Source organism: Myotis brandtii, unplaced genomic scaffold (genome assembly GCF_000412655.1).
Source record: "Myotis brandtii unplaced genomic scaffold, ASM41265v1 scaffold38, whole genome shotgun sequence".
Taxonomy (NCBI): Eukaryota; Metazoa; Chordata; class Mammalia; order Chiroptera; family Vespertilionidae; genus Myotis; species Myotis brandtii.
This window is the reverse complement of record NW_005364596.1, coordinates 2,305,126-2,322,293: the sequence shown is the minus strand read 5'-3', so window position 1 is coordinate 2,322,293 and position 17,168 is coordinate 2,305,126. Positions and strand designations below refer to the sequence as shown.

Below are 17,168 nucleotides of genomic sequence, written 5' to 3'. Positions count from 1 at the left end.
ACTCACCCAGGCCGAAAACCGACTTCTGCGCATGGGCCACGAAGTTTCAATCTCACTGTACGTGCGCCTGCACGTGGTATTTTGTGGAAGAGCCACACTCAAGGGGCCAAAGAGCCGCATGTGGCTTGCGAGCCGCAGTTTGCTGACCACGGATCTAGGACAAAGCACTGGTTCTTCCTGTGCTTCCCTCAGTTTCCTCATTAAAAGAATAGACATAATACTGCACCCACCTCCTAGGACAGCTGTGCGGAGTGAGCGAATATGCATACAACTTTTAGGACAGTGCCTGACATTAGTTAAGTGCTGAATAAATGTTAGTAATGATTACTACTGCACTCTTTAATCTCGGCACTGGGCAGGGAAGACAGAGAAGAGAATCCTGAGAGAGAGGCAATTCCTTGTAAATTAGCCCCACTGATGCTGTTTCACAATTGGGGAATGGTTACTGTCCCCTTGGCAACATGGTATCAAATGGAGGGAACTGGGTAGATGTTAATGTGCTATGATTGGCATAATAAGTTATTTCATGACAGCTTGATTTTTAATACAAATTCCACAAATCAAGCGTATCACTTAGAGGTCAGATCTAATGACACAAGAACAGGCCTGGCCAGTCAGCTCAGTGGTTAGAGAGTCAGCCCGCTAACTGAAGGGTCGCAGGTTCAGTTCCGGTCAAGGGCACATATCTAGGTTGCAGGCTCAATCCCCGGCCCTGGTAGGGGCACATGCAGGAGGCAACCAATGGATCTCACATTGATGTTTCTCTCTCTCCCTCCCCTTCCCTTCCTCTCTCTCTAAAAATCAATGGAAAAAATATCCTTGGGTGAGGATTAACAAAAAAAGAAGAACAACAAACTCTGTGGCTTATATTGACTTAATATTTTAGTGGTCAGAAACTCGGTTGAAATGCAATCTCTGATGAATATAAAAATTCTACAGTGGTTGCTGACTCAGTGTTTTAAAAACAGAATTCTAAGACCAAGGTTGTCTGTATTTTCATTTGTAAGTACTGAAGCCTAGTGAGAGGTTCTCTCCCCACTGCCAAGTGCTGCTCATCTTTTAAGTTTCCCCTAAAAATCACCTCTTCAGGTCCTTCCTTGACCCTTTGCTCCAGGCCAGGCTGGCCTGTGCTTCTCCACCGTGGTATTTAACAGCACTGCAACTTAACACGTTTTAGTAAGAATGCTCATTTAGCCCTACCTGGTTTGGCTCAGTGGATAGAGCGTCGGCCTGCGGACTGAAGGGTCCCAGGTTCGATTCCATCAAAGGGCATGTACCTGGGTTGCAGGCACATTCCCAGTAGGGGGTGTGCAGGAGGCAGCTGATCTGTTTCTCTCTCATCGATGTTTCTAACTCTCTATCTCTCTCTCTCTCCCTTCCTCTCTGTAAAAAACAAAATATAAAAATAAAAAAAATTTATCTATTAAAAAAAATGCTTATTTAATGTCCATCGCCCTGACGAGGCTGGAAATTCCATGAGGGCAGAGAGAGCTTTAGTGCCAGTGCTCAGATGGTGCCTGTGTTTAGCAGTTAGGGCCGAACAGATGGTTGAAGAAGCCAATAAGTGAATCAATGGACACAGCACATGTCAGGGAGTTTTTTTTTTAAGTTGTAAAATTACGTATGCAATTTAATCAGGTCTAGTAAATCGGTATTTTTGCGATCCCTCTCTATCCCTCTCTCTCCCTTCCTCTCTGTAAAAAAACAAAATATAAAAATAAAAAAAAATTATCTATTAAAAAAAAATGCTTATTTAATGTCCATCGCCCCGACGAGGCTGGAAATTCCATGAGGGCAGAGAGAGCTTTAATGCCAGTGCTCAGATGGTGCCTGTGTTTAGCAGTTAGGGCCGAACAGATGGTTGAAGAAGCCAATAAGTGAATCAATGGACACAGCACATGTCAGGGGAGTTGTTTTTTTTTTAAGTTGTAAAATTACGTATGCAATTTAATCAGGTCTAGTAAATCGGTATTTTTGCGATCCCTTCTACAATAGATGGTGTATTTTACAATGAAAACAAGTGGCGTTGACGATGTCATAATACCTTCGGACACATCTGCTTGGTTGTTTCTTTGTTTTGCAACAGCCTGAGAGCAGCTTCCCTTCCTCTCGTACCCGTCACCCCACCTATCCCGTTCCCTCCACTTTCTCCTTTCCCCTCTCCCAACATTTTCATTTAGCAGAATGATGACTGGTGTCAAGTTTGATAGTAACATGCCCAGATAGAGTGAGGGGAAAGTGGTTTTAAAAGTATTTTACTATCATTGTTTTATTTCGAGCCAGCATGAGATTACCCCTTTCAACTATATTCCTCTCTAAAGGAACTTTAAGTTACTTACATAAAGAATAGAAATACTGTTTGTACCACTTAAGTAAAATTGAGTAAAAATGATCTTTAAGAGTAAATTTGTATTATAAAAATGCTTCAGAATGTGTGAATCATACTCAGGGATGATGTGATTTGAGGATATAAAATATCGTGTAATAGATGACAATGATGTTTCTTTAAGAAGAATCCATTCTATTGTTATACCTAGTTACTAGAGGAAAAAAACACACATGTATTTTTAGATTTCTGCTGCACACAACTGCTAACTTTAAAAGATAAAAAAACTAGTAAAAATAATGTAATTTTCAACTTTAACCTACAAAAGAACTAAGGTGCTGTAAGATACTTTCCCTGAACTATTAATTAATCTGGAATCAGAAATTAATCACTTCATTTAATTCTACATATCTTTACTTAAATTCTAAAATTGAAAAGTCATAAATAGAGTGGGTAAGAGATCACTGGGTAAGTTCTGTTACAGGAGAATTTTAAGCTAACCAGAAAACAAACCAAACTATAACATAGTCAAATCCTTCAGGAATTTAATTCAGACTGTTTAATGACACAGTCAAGGTAGCCAAAGAAAAGAGTGTAGTTAGCAATTCAATAAGTAAATCAAGAATAAAAAATATTGAGTTCCTTGCATAGTCCCCTGCATAGACTTTAATAAACAGCTTGACCTTTGGAAGTCTGAGAGCTTCAATTTATCTGCTCTCTAAATATGTTTACAATAAAAATGCCATTAGAAATATGCTGTGAGGATGAATGTCAGTAAAGAACTGTGAGACCCATGGATAAGAGATGAAAAGGAAGTCTAAATATCATAACTACAAGCTAATTAAAATTTAATGTGACTTAAAAATCACATTGCTATCTGGGGCAGATTCATAGATGATACACTAAGAGCAAGTTTTAATTTATATTTTATTTTGAAGTCTTACAATAACCCTTGAGAAATACACAAAACAAAATCACCTGATATTTCTCTTTTGCTTTGGAAGAATCCCAGTGACTCTGGGACCTCGGAAAAATTCCAGCTGGCTTAGACAAAAATAACTTGTTTTTAATCTTGAAAAATCTTTAATATTATTTTCACAGTAACAAAGAGACAAGGATGTGAACCAAGTGATGCACAAATTAGACTTGGACTGCACGCTATCTCTTCCCCGCGAGCTCCTCCTCTATGGCATTTGCACAGTCCAATCAATTATTTGATTGCTATTCAAATAATTTGTCATCATGGATGTCAATTCATGTGGAAATGTGGAAATATGAAATATAGGGTTCTAATAACACCAATTAAGAGCTGAAATTTTAAAAGTTCTGACATATATATTGTAGACAGCAATTTGTTTTGTCAAAGGATGATTCAGTTTAAAAAAAGTCTACCAAAAAAATCATTTTTAAAAGCCCATATACTTCTCCAGTATATCTAAGCAGTAAGGTTTAATTAACAAATATTCAGATGTACATTTGTGTGGTGTGTGTGTGTGTGTGTGTGAGAGAGAGAGAGAGAGAGAGAGAGAGAGAGAGAGAGAGAGAGAGAACCATCGAGTACAAAAAAAATATTAATTATACCTCTGCCAGTAAGATTTACTCATAAGAATTACAAAAATGTTTGTGCCCAACACAATTATCCCGAGAAGAGGACATTTCATAATTTTAGGTAGGGTGGTGTTAAATCTGCTCTAACTGCTTCAGCTATTTGTTAGAAACAAATCCCAATTGTGGAAACAACCTTCAGAATTGGGAACAGCGGATGCTCAAAGCTGGCTGAATTGGGAATGAGACAGGAGTGACCTTTTGCAGATACACAGCATCACTTAGGGACTGAGAGATACATTAGTACAGCCGCTCTCTCATTTTACACGTGAAACCGCTTGACCCAGAGAGGACAAGGGCCTTTCAAGGGCTGCACAACCGGCAGAAGACACAGTGTCCCCACTCCAGGACAGCGCTCCTACGCTACCCCATGCCGGGGGCTGAGCCTTCAGATAATGAGATGTGTCTTTCTCTTTCCCATGTTGGTACTCACATGCCGACTACCTAGTATGGGGCGTGTGGTGGGGCGCCAGGGGACAGGGAAACGTTTTATATTTATATTGAGAGACTATACATATTTTACACATTATATTTATGTGTAACTTTGCATATTCATTCTCTTCCTCTCATGAAGTCAACTGGCTTCTGCTACCTACTTGAGATTAAGCCTAGGGCTCCTTTGCTGAAATGCATTTTTCCCCCTCACCCGAGGATATTTTTTCCATTGATTTCTAAAGAGCAGAAGGGAGAGAGGAGTGGGGTAGGAGAGAGAGAGAGAGAGAGAGAAACATCAGTGTGAGAGGGACTCATGGATTGGTTGCCTCCACATGCACCCTGACCAGGGCTGGGGAACCTGCAACTGAGGTACATGTCCTTGACCAGGAATCAAACACAGAATCCAACCTTCGGTCTGCAGGTCAACACTAACCACTGAGCAAAACCAGCCAGGGTATGCTGAAACTCTCTAATATACTACTATTATAGATACTTGATATCATTATTGAGCACCTATTATATTAGGTTCACTTTAGAGATGTCATCTAGTTAATACTGCCCGGTCTGCACTTGTATTTGATACTTGAGCCTTAGAAGCATTCCGTGACCCGTCCAGTGGAGGACGGGCCTTGAAGCATTCCCTCTCACTGCCCGCAGAGGCCATGCTCCTCCCTCTGCCCTCCAGCCTCCCACCGCTCACAGAAGGTGCTCAGGAGCCATTTGTGGGTTGTGATGCCTGAAAGAGCTAGATTGGAGTTTATGCCAAGTTACCACTTATGTAAGTCTTCGTTCCTACCGGGATCTGAAGAAGGGGAAGACCATTACAAAAATAAGAAATACTCAAATTAGCAATCAAGGTAACCAAAATTTAAAGAAAAGTAGTAAAAAAAAGTCTCCACCAAATTGATTAGTCAAAGCCAATCGCCAAGTGTGTTAATTTGAATGGATGGAAAATGTTCCAGTAGAAAACAAACAAATCATTTTCTTAATGTAGTTTACTTTTCTTTCTTTTTTTATAGGAGAAAAATCATTTTATTTTCTAGTTGTTTTTTTAATTTTTTCCATCACCATGTATCCCCTCTATATTTCCTGGTTTTTATTTGGCATATTTCTGATGGCTCAGAAATCATTTCCTTCCTTAACCATTGTCTGAGAACTATTTCCTAGGCATTAAAAGTATATCAGTGGAAAAAGTAAACTTGTAATGTGGAAAAAATGTTTTCTCAAGACAATTTAAACACATTGAGGTGCTTTTTTTTGTTAAAAAAAATGTAATTGTAAGCTGTCTTCTTAGAGAAGCAAATTCTAGAGATCCAAGACATATTTCCTGTGCTCTAAGGATAGAACTCTGTCTTCAACTCTGTTTTTCCTTCTAAATGACCTGCTGTTTCAGTGAAGGGGACTCATTTTTTTGCACTTCATTTTCCTAAAGATGATATGCCGAATATTACAAATGTTAGATAATGACTAGGATTAACAGAAATCCTACACCCCAAGTCTTAAGCTCTATGAAGTAGGAAAAACAATTTTAAATTACATTTTGCTGATACCTTCATAAAAGTGTGAAATAATTTAGCTTTCCTGGGTTTTACAGAAAACACTTTAAAATGCCACAAAGATGTATAACAAGACATAAAACTGCAAATATTAACTGTCTATTTCCTTGAAATATAATTTAAATGTGGTGACTAGGACAAGAAAATGTCACATTCCTTTCTCTTGCTAAGGAAATTGCAAATTTCCTTTGCAAAAATAAAATATATGCAGTCTTCATAAGCATATATGTGACAGTTTTAAAGTTGTCTTGTTTGAGGTTAAAGGTTCCTATAAATTTTCATGATTGTCTCCAAGTTGAAAAAAGAAAAGAAGAAAAAGGGAGACACTAACCTCAGGTACAAGTTTGTTTTCTCACCAATGTTAAAAACAGTGTTTGTGCTATACCCACATACTGTACTTTCTAAACAGCCTGAGTTATGTAATTTTCAAATCCATCTTCGAATGAATACACTTTTGAATTTTTATTTGTTTCTCTCCTTGATCTGCCATGTTGTAGACGGAAAGTTAATCCTCTCTTTGCCAGGGTTTGTAAAACAAATGGATATGCATGGTACTAAATGGCATGGGCAGTCCATTACTGATAAGCGTGCAGTGTTTAGTTGGGGGATTTCAAGACACTATGAGCCTTGGCTGAGAGCATTAATTTCACTTGGGAACTGAGTAATTCTGGAAACAGAGGGCCTCTTTTCAAACACAGATCCATCAAATTTCCAGAATTTCACCAACGTGAAATGAAGGAAAAGATGAATAGTTACATCACTGTCATAAGGGCTTTATGCCTATTTACTCATTTAATCCTCACACTGACCTTATTAGGTAGGTATTGCTATTGTCTCCTTTTTGCAGATGAGGAAACTGAGGCCAGAGAATAAAAAGTTTTGGACAAAATTCACACGGTCTCTAAGTGGCAGACTCGTGCTCTCAGCCACTCAGTGGATTTTAAGCTGTGATTGTTTATATCTTATTAGAGAAAAAAAGATGAATTGGAGAAGGTCACGTGGTGGTTTATTCTGTCTGTAAGAACTGGGTTCCTTGTGATTTCAGAATTCAATCCAGAGTGCATAGATGTAAAATCTTCCGGGAAGAGTAAGTGACGGATCACAGGATTTCAGAGCCAGTCCAAAACCTCTGAGGGGAACAGGTAAGTCCCTAGCTCAGCTCCTGGCTCCAATGCACTGGCCCAGCTAGTGGCTTTGCCTGTCATCGAGGCTTTCCTGGTCTCTGTAGAGCAGTGGTTCTCAACCTTCTGGCCCTTTAAAAACAGTTCCTCAAGTTGTGCCCCAGCCATAAAATTATTTTCGTTGCTACTTCATAACTGTAATGTTGCTACTGTTATGACTTGTACTGTAAATATCTGATATGCAGGATGGTCTTAGGCGACCCCTGTGAAAGGGTCGTTCGACAGCCAAAGGGGTCGCGACCCACAGGTTGAGAACAGCTGCTGTAGAGGTTCCAGATTGACGAACCAGTCAGGACTACTGGGGAGAACCGAATCCAGACCTAGCTGTGGGATACAGCTACATGTTTTTTGAAACTAGTAAGTATGTTGCAGGGATAAAAGTACACATGTACATAGATATGTCTTTGTAGAGTTGTGAGTGTTTTTTTTAAACTTTATTTCTGCCCCCCTCATTATTAGCAGTTCAATAAAGTCTATTTTACTCCTAATATTGCTTATCAGTAAAAAGAGCTTGCTTCTGGATTCAGATTTCAATAGGTTCCCACTGTAAGAATAAACTCTGTTCATGAAAAACAATACATATTGCTTTGGCCATGACAAGAATAATTAGAGTGCATTTATTGGTCACAATTTGTGTTAAACATAGAAGTTTCCATATATATTTATGAGAAAGGTACAGCTCTTACATAAATTATCAAAATAAAATGGAATAATTTCCAAGAGTTTCTATTTAATACATCTTTAAAAATTAAACTAATTTGACCACTGGCACATTATTTTTTATATTTCAAAAGTATTTGTAGAGTTTTTATAAGCACATAAACTTATTAGTAACATTACTGATTAGAATAATTTTGCAATTTTAGTCATCTCCAAATGATCAAAAATATAGCACTCACCTTTTGCCCATTCATCCCTGGAATCCCATGTGCTCCAACAGAACCCTAAGGAGACACATGATTAAATTAAATTGATATCACAATCACAAAATACTTCAATTCTAAATTTATATTGTGTTAGTTATGTCAGCCAAAGCTTTACCTTGCCAAAACGTATCTGGGAGGCTATGTTTTTCGGTTCTTACCCTCAGTGTTTAAATATACAACAAGGTACACAGACTCATCAAGCTTTTGCAAAAACTATAGAGTTAAATTTAGCTGTTTCTCAATATCCACCAAACTGCAGTAAGATTTTAAAGAAAGTCACATCATAAATTGAGATCCACAGCGGTCACAAGGCCACATGGCTCTAAATTTGGGTGCTTTTAGGAAATAAACAGGCTTAGTTCCATCTGGAAAATGCCTAGCAGTAGCAGCAACTCTTGAATTTTATGAATTTAAATACCATAAAACAAAAGGTAATTAAAATAACAACCACTTGTTGCACAATTAGTAAAATAAGGGACCCGTGTTGTAAAACTCAAATTTATTGCATTTGCAACATTTCCCCCCAGACTTTCAGGGAGCACATTGAGCCACATGAGTGTGAATATGTCTTGCAAAGCAGACTAGGAAAAATGTAACAAATGTTAAACACTGACTAGGAACAACACGACTTCCGTACATAAAATATTAAGTGAGCGCGCCTGCGCGCAGGCTCTCGGACATGTGTGCATGTGCTTTGGGGTGAATACCAATGACTGGACATAGGTGGGGTGAACTGAGAATAAGCAAGCTGTCACCTGAGGAAAATCTATGACATTGAACTGGATATGGTAACATTAACAAATGTTTTCAAATAGTGATGTCATTTCCTTCCATACACCTCCCTTTTAGGCTCTGGAGAAACCATTTTTAAAGAAAATGTGCTTATTCTTTGCCTCGCACTAGAAAACAGCTTTTTCTTAGTCTATGTATGCTATTAAGTTTCTTAATAATAGTGGAAGAAGTTAAAAAAATAGTAATTATAAACCTAAAACTGCTCTATAAATTAGTCGATTAAAAATACAGTCATTATAAACAAACAAAACACATTGAGAGGGCAAGTTCCTTAGTGCTTCCATGGCTCTACTGAGTGAGTCATTAAAGTACTTCCCGAAGCCTGAGGCAGTAATTTTAGCCTGGTTGCATGTGGATTAGGGTAGCTTTACAATTTCACACCATGCTTAATAGAGACATTATTGCGAAGGACAGAGTGTTCCTATACACAAGTTGTCTCACAACTCATTGGCTTTTACTTGGTTTGCAGGGTTATGTTTCAACAGATGCCACATGCCCATTGCTTGGGGATAAAAAGTCTCTATCTTTGATGGATTCCAAAGATAAAGATAATCACTTGTCCACCTGTTGTGATACAATTGTTTACTCTTTCCTTTTTTAATATATTTTATTGATTTTTTACAGAGCGAGGGAGAGAGGGATAGAGAGTTAGAAACATCGATGAGAGAGAAATATCAATCAGCTGCCTCCCGCACACCCCCTACTGGGGATATGCCCGCAACCAAGGTACATGCTCTTAACCGGAATTGAACCCGGGACCCTTCAGTCTGCAGGCCAACGCACTGTCCACTGAGCCAAACCGGTTAGGGCACAATTGTTTTCTTTAGTTTTCTACAGGTTAAATGTCCCTTTCCCCGCCTTGCGGGGTGGGAGGTGTAATGGGCAATGGGGACTTAGTGATGCTTTGCTGGCAAAGGGCCATCTACCTGTACTGATACGTTTATTACTGCAGGATGGGTGTAATTTCAGAAATTCTAGACCCTCTCCAATGTAGAAATAACAATCAGGAAGTCACTTTTCAGATTACCCCAGCAAAGGAAGGCACCAGGGGGCCACTTGAGTACAGTCACCAAGCAACAAGTACGTCCTTTGGTCTGGTCAGTTCTGTGGTCATTTGGCAATCAGGTATTTGAGCAAGGCCATGCACTCCATTTGCAGTGTTGTACGGCCCTTCACTTCAAAGATGTCACATTTAATCAGTATTTGAATGAAAAATTAAATAACCTACAAGTTTGGCAGATAGCATAAAAAGAGTCTGCTCTGGATTCTCTATAATGGGATTGATTAGAAATCTAACGGCTCACATTCTATGGTTGCATTTTTAGACTGCACAAACCAGACCGCTTCGCCGTGGCTTGCAGTAGCTAATCCTATCCACCTCTCAAGCTTAGCCATTAGGCAACGGGAGCATACTTACATTCACAGTATTGTTTATACTTTACCTTTTGTCCTGGAGGCCCCATAGGACCCTAAAAAAAATCAATTCAATTAACGTATTATAACCATTTAAACTTAAATGACCAATTAAAACTGCTATTCTATAAGGTTCTCTTAGCTGTGTTGAAATATGCTCATATTTTGTACATCAAGGCAAATGAAATTTTCAGTTGGAAGAACATAAATCTTGTCTCTTATTCTCTTTTGGAGAACATTAAGCACATGCAGTAAGATTCTGATCTTTTTCCTTTAAAAAAGAATCTTTGTTATCCCAGCACCTCTGTTTTTTCAAATACCTGCAAATCCATCACATCAGTCTCATAGAAAGCTCAGCTGTTGCTACGAGAAGCAGTTAAAATGCAATGCGGTTCCCCAGTAAGTGGACACATTCTCTGACCTCTGCGTCTTCAAAACCTCAGTCAGATTTGCAAAGAACATAATTCAACAGTATTACAAATAAACATGTTTTACTCTATTCTTCTTCTCAGGAAATGCGGCTAATGGACCTGCACAAACACTTGTTTACAAATGAGGGGACAACAAGGTCACTTGTGGCACCTAGAGTACCGTAAGGAAAGGAACAAATGATGCTGTCAGCTGTTGCATAAACTGTGACACTAGGGAGGGAGGCAGGGGGAGAAGAAATATAATATTTAGGAAGATGAATGGAAATATTTACATACAAAATGGAAATGTGGCAGTTCTGAGATTTAGCAGTTTTTCAACTACAAAGTCTGTGTTGAGATTCTGTTGGCTTTATTTGGAACAAGGCATGGCTTTGTGAGGATGGAAAAGAGCACAAAGAGAAGCAGCTATAATCCTGACCATTCATGTCTATTTCAATATTAAAATATTAAGCAATTTTTCCAATTTTTGAAAAATACTTCTAAACTTAGTATATTTTAACAAAGTTATAGATCATCTACCATTTCATATAAAGAGCTCTTTATTCCATTACACTTAACTAATGGCTAGTTTGTTTTCAATGTGTTGCATTTCAGTTAATCAGCATCTTACATGCATAATCTGAAACACTGAAGCACAAGAGTGGTCATCAGAGGAAGAACTGGTCATACATAATTTTTTTCAGTAAAAAGTATACAATGTTTAGGAACATTTGAAGAATCTGTTCCTCATAAATTATTTTGTAATCCTCACAGGAAGAGTAACAATTTCCTCATATAATCAGCTTCAGATTATTGAAAGCACATGTGCAATATCACCTTTATATATTCTTTTCAGATTTATTCAACCAACCAACTTCTTAATGAGCTTGTTACCTGACATATCTGTGTGGTCAGAATCCTTCCTACCCATCTCATTCCTTGTATTTAAAATTCTCCAAGCTTTATTTGATTTTTAAAAAACCTAATCTGAGGACATGATTTTATTGGTTGAGAGTGAGAGCGAGAGCGAGAGAGAAACATCAATGTGAGAGAGAATCATCAATTGGTAGCCTCCCTTATGTGCTTCCACCAAGGATGAATGGAACCCCTAATCCAGGCATGTGCCCTGACCAGAAATCGAACCTGCAACCTTTTGATGTACCTAATGATGGTCTAACCAACCAAACCACCTGGACAGGGCAAATTCTCCGTTAGAGATTTTACAGGAAAAATAAGGCTATCAGGTATAAATTCCCTCAACATCATATCTCTCAACAATTCAAACTCAGTGTTCCCCCTTCCATTGTCAGAAGAAGAGGCCCTCATCCTCTACAAGGCAAAAGCAACTTGGAGACACTGGAATCCATCTTGCCTCTGCCCTTGGGGATTTGAGAAAATCAATTATCCCTGCATCCATATCAGAGCCTCCTGCTTCCCACTAGTTCCTTCCCCTCAGCACATAAACACGTTTAATCATTTCCTCAATCGGGTAAATTGTTTGGGAAATGAATGTTAATGCAGAGTAAAGTCAGAATTTGAAAGCTATAGTTACAGATCTGAGCGTGAAGAAAAGACTTGGGTTTTATCACTGTCTATGATTCCATTTTTCCAAGTGTCTCCAGGGTATGTCACTTCTTAAAATGTTGATGTTAAAAAGAAAATCATATAACAAAAAGTACATTAATTCAATGTTTAGACTGAGAATGTATATGTTCAATTCAAAAGGGTTTGTTTCCCATTACAAACCTAACTGTGCCACTTGAACAAATATTGTTCACTAAAATTGAATATTTTATTATATTGATGTATAACCCTGGGAAAAATATGTCATATAAAATTAGAGCAAATTTTAAATAAAAATTTTTTAACTAGAAACTAACGTAATTTTCTAATTTGGTCTCTATTAGGTAATCGCATATCAGAGATTTAGAAAGATTACTTATAACTCTGAAATCCATAAAAATTATGTTAATTGTATATTTTAGCACAGTATTTAGTGAAAGCCAAAGGATTGCTATAAACAAAGTTTTTCTTCACTGTTAGGAAACTACTGTCATTTTTGCTAAAATCTAAAAGTAAAAGCAGTTTTCAAAATATAACATTAATTTTAAACTGTGAATACATGTCTTGTGAATTATTCATAACTATGTTGCCAAGGATAGGTTCTTAGCTACCAAAAATTTGAATTTCTCATTTGATATCATTAGCAGGAAAAATGGTAGCAAGCCAAGGATAGTGTCATCCGTTACTAGGAGGGGACTAGGAATAAAGCAGAGTTGAATATAAGACACAGACATACATTTGAGTAAGCATAAGCACACAACACACATAATAACACAACATAGTTATTTTCCTGATCAGACTTTGCTTTTATGTATGTGCTTTGAATATCCTTAGGTTAACAAACCCATTATATACCTGTGATATTGTGGTCATGAAATTTAAGCTTATAAATGAAGGCTTTGAGTTCAAAAATTGATTTTGAAGTTAGAGTATGTTGCTACCAGTTAATTAAGATGTCTACATTTGATTAGTTTTGTGGTGTCTAGTACAAATATAAATATATAAAATAGTGGGCAATTGCCATAGAACCATTCACTAACTTATCTAATCTTTCTTATTTTCATCTTGCTTCAAAAGTCATTATGAATAATGACTTAGATGAATAATGTCCTAAGTTCATTACTTACTAGTCAAACCAGTGCTTCTTTTTATTCCTCAAATTAAAGTCAATTTTCTAGTGTTCTAAGATCTCTAAAATAATTACACTATTGTTATCCCCATGACTTAATAAGTTTGGATCAAATAGTTTTCCAAACCAAAGAGTTAATCTTTTCTGTCCATATTTATTAATCAATGAATTGTTCCTTCCTTAGACATTTTTTTGATGGGCACCTTTATGTTTGCATATATTTTGTATACAACCAGTTAAAATAAGACTAATCTGGTCTCTTTTATTCAAACCAGTTAAAATAAGACTAATCTGGTCTCTTTTATTTAATTTTTTAAAATTCTCACCCAGGGAGTGAGGATATTTTTTCCATTGCCTTTTAGAGAGAGAGAGTAGAAGGGAGGGGAGAGGAAAAGGAGGAGGAGGAGGGGGAAGGAAAGTGGAGGAGGAGGAGGAGGAGAAGGAAGAGAGAAACATCGATGCAAGAGACACATCCATTGGTTGCATCCAGTATGCGCCCTGACCTGGGGCAAGGATCAGACCTGAACCCAGGAATGGAACTTGCGACCCTCTGTTGTGCTGACACTCTAACCACCGAGTCACGCCGTTCAGGTCTCTTTAAAATAACTTCTTTGTATATGTCTCAAGATTAAAAACTGTGTAACATATGGAATCTCAACATATTAAGCTATATATATATTTAAGTTAACTCCAAAAGTGTTAAAATATAATTTGAACCTTAAAATATGCTCATTTCAATATAGGTTCTGGGTGTTGTAAAATACATCAAGCTTTTTCATTGAAAGATTCTGCATAATGGCCATACCTTTGCTCAAATGATAAAAACAAATGAGCCATTGAAAGTTTCACTTGTCTACAGGTGAACTTTTACACCAAAGTTTTCACAATCTTTCAGAAAAGACCATGGGGAGCTATGCCAAGTTAAAACTTCTTTAAAAAACTAATAAATTTACGCAGTGCACTTGATTTTCTTCCCTGTTTACCCCACCCCTGCTAGTTTCCCTTCTAAAGATTATATAAAATATTAGGTAGAATATGGTCAGCACATAAGTTAAAGAAATATGATAGCCCCCGTTTAGTGATTGTCTTTACCGCAAGTGTGCTGCTCAGGCCTGAGTAATGCTTTACTCCTTGTGCTCCAAGTCCAACAGATACTTACTCAGGAATATATTTCTGGTCCACCCTTCTTCTTCAGCAGCGTTGCTAAGCCCTTGTTCAAACCCTTTTCTCTGTCACATAGCTAATGTGACATCCACCCAGGGGCCTCTCTGCTTTTAGTCTCCTTCCATCCTTTCTTCACAGCGCTGCCTGAGTAAGCTTTCTAAAAGGCTGATGCATTTATATCCTTCCTCTGCTGAAAAACCCTTCAGTGTCTTTCCAGAGCTTTTGAGAGAAGTCCAAGCTTTCGTAATAGCTGTAGTTCAACACATAAGCCATGCTTTCACATCTCTACACCTCTGGCGGTTGGTTTCTGTAATGGGCTTTTTATATCTTTGGTCCTTTCTTCCACCCTTTCCATAATGCAGAGGTCAGTGTCTCCCCCTTGGGGTTAGGTTCCCTGCTTTTGTTCTTCAAAGCACCCCATGGTAGGACTTGGTTTATAGAATTTACCAACAGGATTGTAATTGAGTGGTTATTTCTTTCTTGACTTTAAATGTGTTTATCATGCTCAGTAGCTGGCACATAGTAATTGCTCAGTGAATCCTTTTGAGTTCCTTCATTAATTCCTCTCCTTAACAGTGTTTGAATGCCCACTGAGTGTCAGGCAATGTTCTAGGCACTGGGGATACAGCAGTGAACAAACTAAACAAAAATGCATGGCCCCCTGGACTGCATATCTAGTAAACAGAGAAAGGCAGTAAACAAATAAACAAATAAAATACGAAGCTGTGTGGGGTGGTAAGTGCTAAAACCAACAAGAAGGTTGGGGTGGGAGATGTAGATGTGGTAGCATTTAAACTGGGGAGTCAGTGAAGGTCTTAGTGATAAAGTGACTGCTGGATGGAGCTCTGAAAGAGACGAGGCAGGAACTAAGCATATAGAAGGTGAAGAATGTCCCAGGCAAGGAAACAGCAAGAACAAAGGCCAAGAGGTGGGCACCTGCTAAGTGTGTTCAAAGAACACCAAGGCTACAGGTGGGAGTAAGAGACGGGGATATGGATAGGGAAGAGAGATCCTATTTGCATGGCCTTTTAGGTGCTTCTAAGCACAATGGTGTTTCCTTTGAGTGTCATGAAATTATAAAAATGAGTTAGTGAATGCATAAAGTAAATCAAGTTTTTTTTTTCTCACCCTTGTGTTCACCAGAGTCATTCTAACCCTCTGGGCCTATTCTAATAGCCTCTAGATCCCCTCCAAGTGCAAGAGTGGGTGGAGGAATTCAGTTCATGGCCTCTCTAATAAAACAGCAAAGCAAAAATCATCCCAGCTACACGATCTCATTAACACTCAGAGTGTTGTGCATGTGGATGTAGGTCTAGGGTCTCTAACACACGTCAGAAAGCCATCACACAAACAGTAAGTAGTAGTATCAACTCAAGTTCATCTTCAGAGCAGGCAGTTAAAAAAATGAATGTTTCTATAACCATTCTGCATTCGCTACACTTTTCAGTTCATAAAAATGAAAAAAAAATTAATTAAAAAAGGTTTCTGTTGGATAGATCATGGAATGGGAAAAATTAATGATTTTTTTCTGACAAAACCGATGCTAGCACAAATTTGATTGAGGTATTAATTATTTAAACAGGATGCAGACTTTCTAAATGATGTGCTTTAGGATGCCTCTGGGGAGGTGTTTGAAGGCAAGCTCGGGCTGCCTGCTATTAGGAAATGATGTTCTGCGTGAGCAGGGGGCGGACACGGTTCCTGTTCTGTCCCTGATGGCTAGCAGTAAAATGTGAAGCTCTGAAAGCTGCTGGTCATTTCTAGATACAAGAATATATAACCAGCTCCTGTCATAAAAAACGCAGAGAAGAAAAAAGAGGTGGTCCCTCTGTGAAGGGGAGATAAAAGCCCCAAACTATGAAGCCATTTAAAATTATTTCCTTTTTTGAGGTAAGAGTTTTTCCATTATTTAATAAAGTAAAGAAAATTATTTTTAAAGTCTGATTCCATAGGAAAGAATGATAACACATATAATCTAACTTACGGAGTCATAAAATGTTAGTATTGGACTTACTCAAGGGTTTGGTGGAACGGACTTTAATGACAAATTCTGAAAGATATTAACTTGGTCAAATGCATCAGAAAATCTATAAAAATGGTTTATAAAGAATAAGAGGGAATTAGAACTAAATAAAGGAAATTTGTCTTAAGGAGGATTCACTTCAGATGTACTTATATAAAATCGCACGTTCTACTTGGATGATTGATGAGGGAAGGTCATGAAACATAAACTCTAGCCACTATTATATGTATGTCTGGAGTATAATTCTAGCAATGTTTTACAAGATTCAGATTTCATAGCTTAAGTGTGTGGAAGTGCCAAACCAGCAACTACTGGGAAATGTTTAGAATATGAGAGAGTGTGCTGAAATGTTCTCAGTGTAAAAAGCCAATGATTTAGTTGAACTGGGTATGAAGAAACTCAGCATAAACAATGAAAGGACAGGACAGTGCTAAGATGGGAGAGCCTCCTCTTTTGTTTCAAGTCTTTCATGGACTGCCTCCCGTCACACTTAATATCTGTATCTTCCCAAGCACTCTCCTATTAGTCTTCACGAGACGTTCTTAATCATTCTTCTAGGCTCTGCAGTCATAACTCACTTCCTCGGTGAGCCTTCTCCAATGCACCCAGATGGGGCTTGTTTTTACCCGAGTCTCTCTAGCACAT

The 17,168-nt window shown here is 38.0% G+C and overlaps 1 protein-coding gene across 1 annotated transcript in view; it reads right to left on the bottom strand.

Annotated features, from left to right (window-relative positions):
- The window catches only part of COL25A1 (collagen, type XXV, alpha 1), a 497,755-nt gene that overhangs the window by 104,690 nt on the left and 375,897 nt on the right, over positions 1-17,168 (bottom strand). Inside the window, exons 11-12 of the mRNA XM_014544731.1 lie at positions 10,264-10,290; positions 8,003-8,047 (exon numbers count right to left, since the gene is read on the bottom strand). Of these exons, the coding sequence (XP_014400217.1) occupies positions 8,003-8,047; positions 10,264-10,290 (72 nt within the window). The remainder of the gene's footprint in view (positions 1-8,002; positions 8,048-10,263; positions 10,291-17,168) is intronic.